The sequence below is a fragment of the Vicia villosa genome, linkage group LG3, assembly GCF_029867415.1.
Source record: "Vicia villosa cultivar HV-30 ecotype Madison, WI linkage group LG3, Vvil1.0, whole genome shotgun sequence".
Lineage (NCBI taxonomy): Eukaryota > Viridiplantae > Streptophyta > Magnoliopsida > Fabales > Fabaceae > Vicia > Vicia villosa.
In genome coordinates, this window is record NC_081182.1 from 163,092,057 (window position 1) to 163,110,181 (window position 18,125).

Consider the following 18,125-nt stretch of genomic DNA (forward strand, 5'->3'; position numbering starts at 1 on the left):
ATACTCTTTATATATATTTCCTGAAAGGGAAATTGCGGTGTATTAGAGTACCACATTATCTCACACAAAATTCATATCCTTGTTATCATCAAAACTAAGAATATTGATCAGAACAAATCTTGTTCTAACAACTATAACTATAGTCTAATAAAATAAGAATAAATAACATATGTTATATTTACCCATTAAACTTATATTTTAAATATTCAAAATTGAATTCTCTATTTTTTGTTAGCAAAATATTAAAAATTAACATTTTATATAATGTTTAATTCTATTATTAAAATTAAATAATATTTTAAATATAAAATAATAATTTAAAATAATAAAAAAACTTATTTCATATTTTAATTTATGACGTAAAACATAGGCAGATTTGATTTTAGATAGAAATTACTAAGGGTATGTTTGGTAGTGAAGAGAGAATAAAAAGAGAGAAATAGATAAGAAAGATTGTGAAAAGAGAGAAATATATGAGAAATAGAGATGATTTGATGGGTTGATTGTTATAAGAGAAATACAGAAGAAATAGAGAAAAAAGAAGTATCAACTTTTTATAAAAATACCAAAATACCCTTAATTAAATAATTTAATTTAACTTATTAGCAATTTAATAAAAAATATAATAATTTTGAAACAATAAATATTATTATTATAAATATTAAAAAAGAAAGAATAAATATAAAAATAAACCCTCGATTTATATTATCCACTTGTTTGAAATGTATTTTCAAGCAAACTTTTATTTTGTGCATTTGAAACAGAGGCTTGAAGACCATTGCCTTAATTTGCTATTCATTTCTTCACCATAAATAGCTTACATAAAGTAATAATATAACATTGGAATAAAGGATAAAATTGGAATAACAAACGTTTGAATCATTTCTCTCTTCTTTCTTCTCTAAGATGAAGAGAAGCTAAAAAGTGGTGGGTCCCACAGTTTTTAAATCTCTCTTCTTTATTTATTTGCATTCCAAGCAAGAGAAAGTGATAATATCTTCTCTCTTTCTCTCTTCTCTATTTATCTCTTTCTTATTTCTCTTCAAACAAACAAAGTCTAAATGTTTTTAAATTAAATATAAGGTTTTCTAACAAAAACTCAAAATATGAGGTTTAGACTAGTTTACATGTACCAAACCAGAAACCATAATATAATAACCATAAGATCCAAAATATAATTATAGTCAGTGATGAAATTATAATTAATTAATTTTCTTAAAATTAATAAATAGGTGAGAAACCCACCCAAGCAAATGGAGAATAAAACTGTAGAGGAGGTCAAACAATTGTCACAGTACTTCTGGCATGGTGGTTTCCGGTAGAGGGTGGTTCGATCATAAATTTTATTTGTGAGTTTTGTAGATATTATCAAGAGGAAGAGTTTCATCGGTTTTTTTTTTTACCGGAAGTCCATGGCGGCCGGAAAGGGAGAGAAGGTGGAGATGTGAAATTTTGAAACTGTTCTGATCTAAAATTAAATTATACTACAAGAAAGAGGGAGAAGAGTGGGTAATAGTGGTGGTAGTAGTTTTTCTGTTTGGGCTAGTGGTGGTTGGAAACGGTAAGGAAAGGGGCGACGGAGTTATGTTTGGAGAAAGAGAGGAGCAGCCGTTTCTGTTTTGCAGAAAGAGAAGAGAGAAGAAGGGAACTTTTTTTTTTAAATGAGATTATATTGAAAGAAACGAAAATTGATACAAAACGATAGGGGGGACATCAACCAAAACCCTATCAAGAGGCAATAAACCTATAGAATGGAAAACCGAGCCGATTCTTAACAAAATCTGCTTGAATACTAGCCGGAATGGAAGAATAGTAAGTAATACCAGTTAAACTAAGGCCTAAGTTAGCAAACGCATCAGCACAGCTGTTGCCTTCCCTATATATGTGAGAGACTAAAAAGTTCCAATTAGAAACTAAATTTATACAATTAATCCATCTATTTCGTATAAGCCAAGGAACCAAAAGGGGAGAATTGAAAGCTTTCACAACCGTCGAAGAATCGGTTTCCAGCCAAAGATAGTTCCAAAGATTCTCATGAGCGAACTCAATTGAAAACATCGCACCGGAGAGTTCGGCAATGAGAGAAGAGGAAGAACCTAAACAAACGGCAAAAGCACCAATAAAAGCTCCATCACTGTTGCGAGCAATGCCCCCACAAGAAGAATTACCGTTAGGAGCAACCGAGGCACCATCACAATTAATTTTAATCCAATTCCTAGGAGGCGGTTCCCAAATGACTTCTATGGTCTTAGGAGCACGGGGAGGAGAAATAGAAACACGAAAATTCTTAAGGATCGTAAACTCTTGCATATCCAAAAAAGAGCCCATCTCGGAACTACCGGCTAAAGAGACAGAATCAAGAATACTAGTAAAAGTCGAGGAAATACTAACTTTTAAGTTCTAAAATCTGACCTTGTTACGGGAGTGCCAAATAGCGTTAAAAGCAAAAATAACCGCAGCCTTGTAAACAGCTTTGCATAGGCCGGACGTCTTCTTGCTGAGTAAACGGTAAACATCATCCCAACAATTAATCAAGCCATTGAAGTGAAGCCTTTGCCCGACCCACATCCAGATTTGAGTAGCGAAATTACATTGGAAAAAAAGGTGATGAGATGATTCTTCCTCCTCTTGACAAAGATCACACCGAGACGGAAAAGAAAAATTTCTTCGTTTCCATTGATCATCGGTGGCAATCCTATTGTGAAGTAATTTACAGACCATACAGGATTTTGATGGCGGAATTGTTTTAGCCCAAATCCAACGCCACCAATCCGAGCGAGTGCCTCTAGAACGCTTGAAATTATAACAGAGATTGGAGGAGAGCTCTCCCTTGGAGGAATGCTTCCAGACTCTAGCATCCGCGCAAGGGTCATGCGGAATAAAGATAGAGCGAATACGGCGCTGAACCGGTAAAGGAATAGAAGTAGCAGATTTGGAAAAATCCCAATCACCATTAACAAAAATCTCACTGACCTTTTGATCAATCAAACCATTCGGATCGTCCACCTCGAGATGAAAAGGGTCACCACACCAATTATCGTACCAGAAACTGATGGATTCTTCATTACCAAAGCACCAGGCAGAATTCTCCATAACAGTATTGACTTCGATTTCATACTGGACCAGAGAGAGGAGAAAATATGATGTTGTATGAATTTACCTTTTCTCAAAGTTCTTTTTCTGAGTAACAGGACCCAAGGATCAGAAGAGGTGACAAGATTCCAAGCTAGCTGCAGATTGAAAGCCTCGTTCAACTTAACGAGCGAGCGAAGACCAAGACCACCCTCGGCTAAGGGAGTACACATATTCTTCCAGGAGACAGTGATAACTTTACTTTTGGAAGAGTCACCGCTCCAAATAAAACGTTTGAATGCACGCTCAATGTCACGTAAGAGGGAGAGAGGCCACGCATAGACAGTTATAGAGTGAGTTAGCATGCTTTGAACGAATGACTTAACAAGCTCAACTCTGCCAGCAAAGGACAGCAGCGGGCCCTTCCAAGCCGAAAGCTTATTGATCACTTTATCCGTAATAGGCTTCAAAAAAACCGCTTTCGGTTTGCCTTTGAAGATCGGGACACCAAGGTAAATAAACGGTGCTGAACCAATTCTAAAACGGACAACTCCGACAGAATGTTAAGCCTTGAAGTCAACATAGCCCCACCGAAAATTACAGATTTGTCGCAGTTGACAACCTGTCCCGAAACAGTGGCATACTCCTGCAAGGTAGAGATGATAGTTTTGATATTAGAGAATTTTCCTTTACAAAAAAGAAAAATGTCGTCCGCGTACAAGATATGAGAAGGCACAGTGACTTTATTAGGACCCTTAGAGCACTCCAGGATGTTAGAAGAGACTAAAGAAGTAATCTTTCTACTCAAAACTTCTACAGCGAGATAGAAAAGTAACGGGGATAACGGATCCCCCTGACGGACACCGCGAGAGCAAGAAAAGTAACCTTTAAGGCTGCCATTAACATTCACAGAGAGGTGAGCAGAATGCAGAATACAATTAATCCATGAGAATTTTTCATTGAAACCGAAATTATGCAATACTTTGAGCAAGAAATCCCACTGGAGAGTGTCAAAAGCCTTCGATATGTCCACTTTGAGAGCGATATTACCACACCAAGTCTTAGTGTCAAGAAGGTTAAAGGCCTCGGAAGCTAAAGCAATACAGTCATGAATCCTACGACCCTTGATAAAATCGCGTTGGTCAGGAGAAACCAACAGCGACATGATGGCAGCCAACCTATCCGCAATCACCTTGGAAATAATTTTGAACTTGAAATTGGCCACAACAATCAGACGGAAAAGATCTAACGAGTTTGCCCCTTTTATCTTTGGAATAAGGACAATGGAGCTAGCATTTAATTCCGGAAGCATCCAACCAGAGGAAAAGAATTGAATCACCGCATTAGAAACGTCGTGCTTGATAATGTCCCAATATTTTTGATAGAAAAACGCTCCGAAACTGTATGGACCAGGAGCGCTATCGCCATTTAAACTAAAGACAGCAGCAGAAATTTCCTCAAGAGAGGGAATGTTGGTCAGAACTCTGTTCGTCGCCTCGTCGACGAGAGGAAGGATAGTTTGTTTCACCATGGAAAAATCCTGCACAGAAAACTCGTTAGCAGTAAAAAGATTTTCAAAGTAACTGACCGTGTGGTTAGAAATCTCCACAGGATTAGTGATAGGAATGCCTCCTCCAAAAGCATGGAGATGGGTCTAAACTTTTGCTTAATTTTGAGACTCAGTGAAAATATGTCGTGTTACGATCTCCCTCCAAGCTCCAGTGAATTTTAGATTTGCTGCGCCAAAACTGTTCCTCCATGGAGAGGGTAGTAGAAAGATTGGATTGAGCTTCAATCTCCTTAGCCTTGAGAGCATCAGTTAAACCATTCAGCTAAATGTAATTCTGAATATTATTTAACTTCTCTTCCTCCAATTTGACATTCTCGGTAATATTTCCCAGCACATGCTTGTTCCAAAATTTAAAATCCTTTTTAAGCAAAAGAAGCTTATTGGTAAGAATCACCATAGGACAGCCGACAATCTTACGAGACCAAGCAGAAAGAATAACCTGTCTACAGTTATCGTGAAGAGACCAAGAGCTTAGAAATTTGAACGGCGAGACAGTGCGCGCGAAATTGACATGAAATTCCATCAAGAGAGGATGGTGATCTGAACAGACTCTGGGGAGGGAACAGACAGCAATGAAGTTGCAAGAATAAATCCAATTAGAGTTTCCAATGCATCGGTCAAGACGCCTTTCAACAGTAAACGGGGGATCCCGTTTATTCGTCCAAGTGAAATCAGCACCAGTGGTAGGGAAGTGAAATAGGGCATTATCATTGGTCCAATTTTGGAAATCTTGTACAGGCCTAACAGCAGGATTAATCCTTCCTCTATGTTCATGGGCTCCCATAATCACATTGAAATCCCCGACAAAAGCCCAAGGTAGAGGATGAGAGATTTGTAAATCATTGAGGTCACTCCAAAGATCCCTTATTTTATAAAGGTTCGTACTAGTATAAATAGTAGCTATCGACAAAAGTTTGTTATCCAAACTGAAAGAGAAGCCAACAAATTGATCCGACCTAGACAAAACAGTAGGATTAAACTCCTCCTTGCAAAAACACCATAGAGTCAGCATATCCAGCACATTGGTAGAGAGAGTTTGAGGCCAAGTCTAGCAAACCAGTTATTCGGCAACCTGATGAAATCTATTTTTGGCTCGGCAATAAAGACAAAGTCAGGATTGTGGGATTTCAGAATACGTTTCAGGGCTAATCGGGAGGGGGCATTAGCCAAAACCCTAATATTCCAAAAAACGCACTTCATAAGGAAGATTTCTTTGGTCCTGCTTGAGACCTAGAGGATTTTTTCTTAACCTTTGTAGTTTTCTTCTCTTTTAGAATTGCAACTGCTGAAGAGAAAGCTCCCTCTGGTTCAGGAATTCTAGCTAGAGTTTCCCAAGAGCTTTGTAAAAAACCTTCATTGTTGTGAACCTAAGGGTCCTGCGTAGTATCCACAAAGGCTGACAGAGATGAACTTGAATCTTCAGGGACATGATCCACAAAATTCTGCGAATGAAGGACTATACCAGTGACAGATTTAACTCCACCAGCAAGTTGAGCCACCGGGCTAGCAGAGATAGATTCAAGAATGACTACATCGCCAATATGCCCTGCAGAATCGTCACCTTGGATAACCGGTTCCAGAATAGGTCCACCAACGTTCCCAGCCGGATTGACTGGATCTAAACCACCGACGATGTTGGGATTTTCCAAAATAGGTCCAGCAGCCTTTTTGTTTCCAACCTCCACCCGTTGAAAGAAGATAGGAAACTGAATTTATGATTTTACCTGCTCCACATGTGTGTGTATATATAGAAATAATAATAATAATAATTATTTATTAATATATGATAATATAATAAAATAATAATATATTCTGAAAATATCTAGATATTTTAGTTACCACATGAAAGTGATATTTATCAATTTACTTGTATATTTTAACTGGCCAACGAATGTAAAAAAAAAGATTTGGAATGGATCATGTTTTATTCGAAATATACTCGTAGAAAAGACCCGGAATCAATATCAGTCGAACGCGCTTCTGATCGAAAGATAAAAAAGTATATGAAAATGATCTACGCAGAACGAAGTTTAATAAAACAAACTGAAAATGATCAAAATCACAAATAAAAATATCCGGTTAAACAGACTCTGACAGGTAAATTTATGACCGAAAGTCATCGAAAAAAATAAAACGAGCTTACCAACGCGATCTACGCGCAACATAGATTAATAAAATATTCTGGTACAAGTCAAAACTCAAAATATTTCGCCTGCTAATTTTTCACACCGTGTCAAATCGCTTCAACCGGCCAGTCTATAAAACTCTTATTTAAATTTTGACACAATTAAAATATCTTGCATGGATAATGAAAACTACAAGAACATGGTGCTAATATTAATAGAGTTTTGATAGTACTTCGACATGGTCTCAATAACTCTGTGTTATTTATAGAAAATTATATATAAAAAAGTTGATAAAATAAAATAGCATTATACTATTTAATATTCTCAAATTCTAATTTACGGTGACATACTTTTACGGGTCTTACATTACTACCCTCCTAAAAGAAGTTTCGTCCTCGAAACTTAAGATGAGTGTAACAACTTAAATAATTTTAATAACGCGCGCGATCATACACCTATCACAACCCTTTACAAAGTCGTATTGACTCAGACTCTAGACGCAAGGCTAGACATCACACTATGAGTTCATCGCTCAAAATTAATTTTACAAGAGTATATTCATAAAAGATAAGTCCTCCAATATCCTAGGTTCATGCTCAAACTTTCAAAGTCATCTTCCAGCTTCCACGTCATAACCCATTCCATTAGGTTCATGCAAAGTGGTGACTGATTATCCTCCTGATAAAATACCAATTAACTTCATACACTATCAAAGATGGCAAGTCTAGTCCATTCCATTCATCATGGTCCCGTCTACTATCAACAAGAGATTAAGGGTGATCAGTTCCTCAATTTGTCAATAGGCAGCCGACAACCATGAAGGTGTCATAGACCATCGTTACCTAACTATAATAGCGTTCTTTGAAAATTGTGCTCAAAGTCATCCAAGGCACAAAGATTCACTAATTCCTTAGATGTTTACTAAACGCTTCCGTAATTTCTTGCTACTACGATCTCGTTAATGAGGCATAATATCCTAAACAAGTTACATCCTCCTTTACGCTCAATTAGCATGGAATAACTATTGAGTATTCTTCAAAGAATAAAACTCTAATACACCAAGTACAATCCAACCTGTTTCACTATAAATGAAGTCGCCATTTGCGTGGAAGACTTCACAACTTCACCAACATCCGTAAATTTTTAGGTATTCCTTTAATCTCATAATTACGGCGATTCGTATATGCACATTCAAATCTCATTCCAAATTACAATCTTAATAATACCATCCCAACATCTAGTTGGTGATTAACACTCCCAAAATTTTCTTTTACAAGACATAAATTCTCTTTACACCAGTCTTAAACAATTGCAAGCATTCTATTACAAGTACCTTATTTTCAAATTATTACCTATCTTACCCTTGTGTACCTTGACATGAAATATTCCTTTGTGTTAACGGTCTTTGTTGGCACACTGTGTCTTTCGTATTATCCTATACCTTCTTCCAACTCACTTGAGTTTATTTCCTCTTACCATTAAATTCTATTTTCCTCAAAAGAGCTCGTCACCCTAACCATGCTTAATTGTTCCAACATCTCATCTTTTGTTGTTCAATTGTCCATTAATGACATATCGTAATTAACCTTGTCACGACTTCCAAAGTCTCACGTGGAACTCTCCAACATGCTTTTTACTTACAAATTTCACCATCCTGATTCCGAATGTAAAATTCTATCTAGTTACCAATACATTACTCATTATCCTTGTGATATAAGATTATCAACTGCGAGATTAGTATCCTTCCACTTATACCACTTCTTAAATATTTTCTTTAAGTTCGAACGCGACCTCATCATCTATAGCATACACCTTTGATTTAATGCTCATTATCCTTCTCATTTCCTATTGAGGTATATCATTGTAGCCCTTCTTACAACTCCTTTTAACTTTGACCAATTAAACTACGAGGTTGTCAACCTCTCTTATAAAATGTGAGTTACCTTCCCACTTCCTTGCTTGTGCACCACTTTAACCTTCTTTGTGACAGACTACCTTTTCTATATCCCAAACTCCAAAGACCCTTATACTAGATCATCTTCAATCGTCTAGCAATTCGCAACTTCCAAATTTCATCGACCAACCGCCTAGAGTTGTTTCCCGACACATCAAGACCTCTATCTTTGTCAATTACAAACAACATCATTAATTATTGTTACTATCCAAATATCGTAATATCCTTTTATAACACAACTCAATCTTTTCCGAATAAGTTCTTGCTAATCATCCAAACACATCTATTCACTCATTGATTTCATATTCATTTCTAACATTTACTAAGGTACCAACCAATATTTTTCTAGTGATCTAACGCTCTAAAAATTATTCCTCTAAATTCCTAACAAATCTCCAAACATTGTCGTCCATGGCTTGAATAACTTAACACTTGCCCTACTCAACTCCTATGATTACTTAAACTTATGGTGCTACTTGTACGAACATCTCATATCAACCTTTATACTTCCTAACTCCCAAACTACATATAGATCATCACTTGTCCATGTCATACTTTGTCTCTTACCTTTTATCATCACATGATTCATCCTTAATACTCTTTTTTTATCTAACATAGCTTAAGCATCCCAACTTTACCCCTTAAGGTACTTGCCATTCGTATAACCGTTGTCTAACTTCCCTAATCACTTTAAACTCTAAACGTCTGTTTTCTTCCTAGAGAAGATGCCTCCATTACTATCTAAGTATTGTAATTGTTTTTTTTAATTGACATCCATGGCTGCTCTTCAATTCCAAGGAGATATCACCTTATTAATAGTTAATAAACTTCATCTCATCTCATTCTAATCTCACCAGAATGAACATCTAATAATTTTTCTACAAAGGTTCTCCCAAATAAGGTTCTTACTCGTAATCATTTGTAAGTTTAACTTCCACTTGTCACCACTCAGCATCTCTGAGTGACGAGAACAAGCACAACTTCTAATCCATATAGTTACTAAAGAAATACCTTGTAATTCTTACTCGATTCAATTTTGTCCCTTCTAAACCAACACATCCAAAGAATTCAGAGACACATATCAACCAAAGTCGACTGATGCTCTAGGGTTATAACTATCCTTCTTATTGAAGTACTATAGGATACATTAACTTCAATTAAGAAACAATCGATTACCTAAGCATATATCAAGCTTGACACAAGACACAAAGCACATAACACATAACATATATGACTCTAAACATTTACTCCTTCTAAACCCGACACTTGATCAGCTTAGGACACCCGACTCACAAAGCCCCATGAAAATCTAGACCAAAGCTCTGATACCACAATGTAACACCCCGATTTTTAACAGCGGAGAGTGTATTTTTTCTTTCTTTTTAAAGCAACAAAGTCTTTGAAATATGATCATCTTTAAAACAAATCAGAGTAAAGCTTTGTAAGACAATGATCATAATACAAGACCTCTTTTATAAAAAAATTCTTAATTAAAGGTTTAAGAACACAAATTAAACATATTGTCTAAAAGAACATAAGGACAATCTGTCTATATCTTTTCCATAACTAGGACCAAAGAAATGCCCAAGGTTATAAAATACTAGACCACTTGAATACATTTGCTTACAAAGTATTTAACAATAAGTGAAGATCAATACCACTAACACATTTAAGCATTCAACTTCAACAATAAACTTCCCAATAACAGACCTGGACAACACTCTGAAACATAACCCTAAGCTGATCTTGAATTCCAAGCCAAGGATGACTTAGTACAAATGACTCACTATGACATTGAGTCTTGATGTTTTCTGTAACACCCGTATAATTTTAATATTAATTTAATTTGGAATATTGAATTAATAATTAGAGTTATTAAGGATTTTGTGAAAATAATGGTTTATGGCATTTGGGCCCTGTGAGAAATAGTAAAAGAGGGGGTGTGATATAGGAAGACCCTTTACTAATTTTATTATTATTTTCATAAAATAATTAGAATTGGGAAGGAAAGAATAGAACGTGAAAATAGAGAAGTTGGAACACGAAGAACGTGAAAGAGGAACGAAGAGGAAGAGACCAAAGATCAAGAATTTGGCTAAGGTAAGGGGGACTTTTCCAATTATTATCTCTTATTGTGATTATAGATGAATAGTGTGTGAATGGTTGTGTTGTTGAGTCAATTCTATTTGTATGTCAGAGTTAGGTTTTGGATTCTAAGAATTGGTTTAGATTTTGGGATTTTGATGTGTAGATTGATATGTGATGATAGATTAATATGTATTGAATGAATCCTGTGAATGAAAACGTAGAATTAGACTGTTTTAGACTCAAAATCGTGAACTGGTATGAGTAGAAACGAGTGAGAATTGGACTGTTACGTAAACTGCAGAATTCTGGGCATTTTCTGGTTTTTCGCGTATGGAACAGTGTCATACGCGTATGTGATGGAGTCATACGCGCATGAGGGACATTCCCCAAGGGATATACGCGTATGATACGCGGCTGCCCTGTCCCAAAATACACCGTACTGGCTATTTGCGTATGAGGAGCGTATGAGGATGCTCATACGCGTATGGGAATTTTTCAAGAGGAAATTGATTCTGGTGATACGCGTATGGCAGGGTTGATACACGTATGAGGTTATTTTTAGGCCATTTTTGACTCTAATGAAATGCGTATGGTACGCGTATGAGGGATGGTGATACGCGTATGGGCTTGATGATACGCGTATGGCTTCTGTATGTGAAATTTCTGTTTTGTGATTTTTCTGGAAAGTTCTATGATGCGTAACTTTCGATCTGTAGGCCTGTTTTGTGTACTGTTTGAGAATGAGTAAACCTTGTGATGTGTGTGGACCTCCGTTTTTTAATTCCGGGCCATACCTCTGATCTGTAGAGATACGTGAACTGACTCTTTTTTATCGCTTAATGCTTTCGCATTTTGAAAATTCACAGAGTCGCCACCGACCTTTTATTTTATCCAATTAAGGAAAGGTTTATAAAAGAAACAGAAAAAAGACCTTTAAGAAATTCTGGGTAAGGGGGTAGGTTATACAAAGGGAAGGTGTTAGCACCCTTTGTATCCATGGTTATCCATGGGCTCTTAAGTTTGCTTAGCTCACTTGTTTTTCGATCACTTTTCAATTGCTCAGAAATTGCTCATATGTGGTTTCAAATACCTTTGTAAATTGAATTTTGTAATGATCCTTGTGCGGATATATACAAAATGCTTGTTTATCTTTCGAAAGATGTTTTTGAAAAGAACGTTAACTTTGTAATAATCCGTGTTTGGATGTATACAAAGTATTGTCTTTTTGGAAAGTTTTGTTTTAAAAAACAACAGTGTATGAGAATTTTGTTTGTTTTGATTTGAGCAAGCAAACTAGGAGGTCTACCCTGAGTTGTAAGGTCTTTATCCTTATTTCCTTTAAAAATCTATCCTTTCACTGGATATAAACGCAAGGTTCGATTTTGTACTCGAAACAGTAGAATTTTGACTTTGATTTTGAAAAGAATGAGAAGGGATTTACCTTAAGAGGTGCAAGTGTGATTGTGATTGGATTCAGATATTTTATCTTTGAAGTTAGTGATCTAACGGTTCAATTTTATCTTTGACATACACGCAGTTTATATTTGCTGGACATTAAAATGCGGAAATGTAAAGTGCGGAAAGTAAATCTACGCTATTACATCGATTGTGCAGGAAATGTAAACTAGCCTATTTACATGAATTTGACATCCTATACATTTATCTAGGAATTTAAATTGCAAGGAAAATAAAGGCATGTTTTTTTGGATTTTTTATGATTTATTTTAATTATAATTAATGCATGATTAATTAAATTAAAATGAAGAAAAAAAAGATGAAAATAGATTTAAACCTAGAAATTAAGTTTAAAATATGTACAAAATATTTGTCAATTAATTTTAAAACAAAACTAATTTTTTTTGGAATTTTTGAAATTGATTTGAATTTGATTTAAGTTAATTAAAACATAATTATGCAAATAATTATACAAATAATTAAAACTTAAAGAGAAAATTATTCAAAATATGTACAAAATTAGTTTATAATATATAAACAATATTTTATATAAAGAACAAATTTTTTTATGATTTTTTGATTGGTTAGAATAATTAAAAAGCAAATATACAAATATATACTAATTAATTATGCAAAATATTGAAATTTTGAAGAAAAATAAAATATTTTTATTTCAGAAAATAATATATTATTTTAGAAGTCTAAAAATATTTTTTGTATATTTTTTGGATTTTTAAAACTATTTTTAATTAATTTAACAAAGAAATTAAAATAAAAATAAGAAATAAAAGGATACTGATCAGATGTGGAAATTAAATGAGGGAGTATGATGCACATGCGTGTTCTGAGGCGTTGGATGAGCTGTTAAGCAAGATCAGATGGTCCAGACTTTGAGGCACATGGTACACGTCACACCTGCAAAGCACAGAATCAGAGATAAATTTAAAAAACACGCGCGCGCTTCTGAACCAATGGGAGGAAGACACGTCTTCGTCTTCAACCTTCAGACAAGGCCTTTAACAGCGCTTTTGTAAAAAAGCGCTATAGTAAGTGAACGCTAAATCTGCAAAATAACGAATAGGGGTAAACAAGCATAGAAATCAGGCGCGATGGTACCATTGGATTCGTCTTGTTCCACTGAATGTAACCCTGCCCTTAATTTGTTTTAATTTTGGCCCTAATGAAGAACCCTAATTTTGAGCTAAGAAAACCCTAAAATGGTATATGCTACAAACAGCCATTAAAATCCAATTGAAGCTCCAGAAACGACCAGAGCTTCAAACCAAACACAATTATGCATCTACATCTTGTTAAATATGCGTGTGTTATGAGATATAAGTTGGTTTTAGTTTGAACAAACCGTGGCCTATATAGCTCGATTCAATGAGGTTTAAGACTTGCAATTGATTGGAATAGTTTCAGTGAAGCTCAGAGATGATGTTTGAATGCTTAGTTTGTATTGAAATGGACTGAAATTAAAAACTCGAATTTGAATTTTCTTTGAATTTTTTTCAAGTGATTACAAGTGTATATGAGCAAGGCTTTGTTTCTGATTCGTGTCTCTCTTGTTACTGAAGCATGCTAGCCTATTTATAAGCATTGAGTGCTTAGAATTGAAGCTAAGAAGCAACTAGTTGCCTTTGTGGAATTCTTGCATTTTTTATATTAAAAAAGCTTTGAATTATTGACCAAGTCCTCTTGTCTTCAATGCATCTGCCTTGCTCTTCAATTCTCTGCAGAAAGATGAAGATTCCTTGGGTGAGTCATGCTTGGAAGTTAAGCTACCATTTAGCCATCCATTTTCCTTTTAATTTTAATCTTAAAATAAGATAAAATCATGCCAAAAATGGATAAAAAAGGTGTGGGCCTTGTCTTGGTCGTGGGAGGCCCATAATAACATGGCAAAGATGTTTGAATGCTGAAAACTTGGCCCCATTTGGAAAAAATACATTTTTAAGCAATGTTGATTTCATGCATTTTCCCAAAATTTAGCCAACTTCAACAAGGTGTAAATCCTTCAATTTTTGTCATATGAAGGAGATCTTGCACTTTTTGGAAACCTCAAAGAGTCCTCTAACCAATGCCTTTGGTCTCATGTCAAAATGATTTTTGAAGCTCCTTGTGTGTCCTTTTGAAAAAAGTGTCTTTTTGTTGACTTTGAAAATGACCTGTAATGTCTTTGATCATATTTTTCAAATGGTGAATCCAATGACCATGGGATCAATGGCATTTGAAAGATAATTTAATTTCCTTCAAAACAAGCTTTGGTTTGAATTTTTTGGATGAAGGATGAGAGAGTTATGATCAGTCAAAGTTGAGTTGACTTTTCAGGCAAAAACCCTAATTTTGAATCTTAGGGTTTTGTTGATTTTTGATCTTTACTTGATGAATTATGATCATCCAATGATCAAATGATGAATCCTTTGACAAAATATGGACTTTGACAAAAAATTTCATTTTTGACTGTCTGTTGACTTTTTTGGTCAAACGGGTCGTCTGTTGACTGTTTGAGCTGCTGACGGTGCGTCTGAGTGAATTGAAGTTTGAAAATTTGTATGATGGTACTTTGAGATATATGGATGTGTATGAAATCCATTTGAGCTCTCAAAAACTTGTTGCTCCTGTAAAAACAAGAAAAACCCTGATTAGGGACTGTTTGTGTAGGAGACAGTTAAGCGTACCTGATTTTTGTGCAGTGTTGAGTCTCTACTAATCGCGTGATATTCAGAAGACTTCTAGCACAAAGATCTTGGAATTTTGAATTGTGAAAGATTGATTTGATTGATGGTACAAAACACTGAGAATTGTACTGCCAGCAGTTTGGCTGTCGACTGACTGTCTAGGTATTGATGTAGCAGTTAGAGTGAAAAAATCAACAGTCAAAGTTAATTTTCTTTTATTGTTGTTTTTGTTTTTTTTGTTTTATGTGAAAAATGAAAGTTTATTTACATGACTTGTTAAAAAAAACATAGACATAATAAATAACTAATATTCACGGTACGCGGGCAAAATTACCGATAATGACCCTGAAAATCATTTAATGCACAGAAATAGGAATATTTGACTGGCAGAAAACACACAAAATATTATCTTAGTAATTAAGCAATATTATGACAAGTAATACAACATTTAATACTGACAGTACAAATATTACATACTATATTGAACAGTACGACGAATAAACGGTACATTTAAGAAATAAGAAATACGGCAAATTTTAGGAATGACGGTTAATGACCCATGCTATGAACAATAACATGTAGATGATTGGGAGTGCAACCATTGCAGGTCCACACTCTTCAGGACTATGCAGGCAGAAGAAAGTCATGATCACCGTAGCAATGGTGATGACTGTAAGAAACAGTGTCTCCATCCACTTTGCCATTCTTGTCAGGGAAGAAGAGAAAATAGATATGAGGTAGGAATTTGAAAGATGAGTTAGAATTTGATGTGAAATTTTATGGAAGAAAATGAGAGGTATTTATAGAATGGAAAGAAGGATAGAGACGTTGGGGAATGATGTGATTCCGTACAAAAGGAAAATTTGAGTGGAAGTAAGATTTGAAAGAAAGTGGAGATAGTGTTGGGAAAAAGAGAGATTTGATTTTTGAAAAAGAGATTTGAAAAGATTTTTGAAAATAATAGAATATAGTACCAAAATTAGTGGGAAACCAAAGATAATAATAATCTACTTGTTACCAGTACAGTCTGAGTTTCCTGATTCTGCGCCTGCAAAAAGATTTAACTCTGTACCAATTGTGTGAGTACTATTTATCTGTAAATAAATAAATAGCATGTGTGAAGTAATAAACAGTATTTGGCGTTTGCGTAAGAATAAATTCAACTGCAGGCCAAATTACTGTATAAGAAAAATTCTAAAAACTAAGTGTTTCATATGTCAGGATATTTGTTGAAATAATCCATAATTATATGAGACTCTTAATTTTCAGATTGGAGTTTTCTTGAAAAAAGATGTGGGCAAATTTTGGGGTATAACAAATGGCGTTCCCTCACTTACAGAAGTGATCCAGGTGCTTGGATCACCTCAAATGAACCCCCTTGAGATGTTAGAATGCTTACTCTCCAAAGATAAGCTCTGGTTTGAAGAAAACGATTCTTCTTGCCAAAGAACTTTGCAAAACAATAAGCATGAGAAGAGAAAGAGAAAGCAAGGAATATGGTTGCTTTGGTGTGTTTTTCTACTGAGGTATGCTCTCCTATTTATAGGCAAATGATTCAGTACTGATTGAGAGAGTGAGCTTGCTTAGTGAAGTGAATTTGGTTTCTTAGCCATGAAGAAATTTCAAAGAATATCCAAGTGTGATCATTGCATTTTCGAGCCAGCTCCCTATCCATTGATTCTATCTGATCTTAGGGAACATTTCAGATACAAAGTGAGCTCTAATTGGTTGGTGAGAAGATTCCTTGGGTGATTCATCAATTTTCCATAAATTCTCAAATGTAATCATTACATAATCACATGTTCTTGTTTTAGGAATCTTCCTCAATTATCATGGCATGGTGAAAATGAATGCATGGCATGTTTTCAGATGTGTTATGGGTCGTGTAGCATCCATAATTGAGGTCATGTGCACAAAATTGCAAAGTTCAAAAATGATGCATGACCTATAATTTCACTTCATGAGGCCAACTTTGAACAAGCATAACTCCTAACTCAAAATGAATTTGGAGAAGGTTGAACACAATTTGGAAAGCCCTAAACATCTACTTCAAATCATTAGTTTGGAGTTTCTTCAGAATCCTTTGGCAAATTTATGAAAAATGAGGCCAAAGTTGGAAGAAAACTAGGTTAAAACACTTAGAAAATTTTCTAAGTGTTTATGACCTAAAACTTCAAAATTTCCAAAACTCTTAAATGATTGATCTTTTGAAAAAAGTTCCATTGTAAGATGTTGTTTTATTTTGCAAGATCTACAACTTTCATGTTGGAAGTTTTTTGAGTTGTGTAGGTGAAATTTTGAGTTCCCACAATGCCCTCAAAAACCCTAATTCCCGACTTTTTGCTCCTTGAAGATTCTTCTTGAATTTCTTTGGTAAAATGACTTTAATATCCATATATTGATGATATTGATCCTTGAAAGTCATGGTTTGACCAAAAATCTTAAGAGTCAAAGGTGATCCCATACAGTTGACTTTTTCCAGATAAAGTGAGATTTTGGACTTTTGTGTAGAATCAAGATCTTCTCCTCAAATGAGTGATGTAAATGGGTTATATTGAGGTGGTAGAGGTTCTTGAATCATACCTTGAGTTTTGGATCCATGCCCTGATTAAAAGTCAACTATCCTGGTGAATTAGGTCAAAAACCCTAATTGTCGACCAGATGAAAATGATGACTGTAGACTTTGAATTGAGGTGTGATGTCCAGTGGATCTTGTTATATGAGCTATTTGAAGATGATTGATGTCTTTGAATGATCCCCTGGGGCTTTTTAGGGTTTCCCAAAGGTGATCCCTGATTTTAGTCCTTGATAGGCTCAAAAACCCTAGTCTGGTGACCTGAGTAAACCTGTACTCAGAGGACTGGGTGTCTAATCAATCATAGGTGAAAAAAATAATGAAGCTCTTGAGTCCTATGATTATATTAGAGACTAATCCTTCTACTGATTGATCCTTTGCCTGAGTTTTCTTGTCTTTGAACATCCTTGATTAAATGCCAGATGAAGAAGTGACTGCTTTGGGCACTAGTTTTGACCTGATGAAAATCCTGAAGATATGTCATCTCAGGGGGGTCAAAAATTAGGTTATGACACATGCGTAAACCTCTCTCATGCAAAAGAGTTACACAATAACCAGTGGAGGCCTAACTCAAGCGCGAACTTCATTTTGACCAACCCCAAGC

The 18,125-nt window shown here is 35.2% G+C and overlaps 1 protein-coding gene across 1 annotated transcript; it reads right to left on the reverse strand.

The window, feature by feature from the left end:
* Positions 1-2,400: 2,400 nt before the first annotated feature.
* On the reverse strand, positions 2,401-7,869 carry LOC131659290 (uncharacterized). The gene is made up of 7 exons (XM_058928502.1): positions 7,843-7,869; positions 6,105-6,321; positions 5,893-5,963; positions 5,037-5,627; positions 3,605-4,612; positions 3,161-3,494; positions 2,401-3,059 (listed from the first exon to the last, which is right to left on the reverse strand). The coding sequence occupies exons 1-7, from the start codon at positions 7,867-7,869 to the stop codon at positions 2,401-2,403; spliced, it is 2,907 nt and encodes a 968-aa protein (XP_058784485.1).
* Between the last annotated feature and the right edge of the window lie 10,256 nt (positions 7,870-18,125).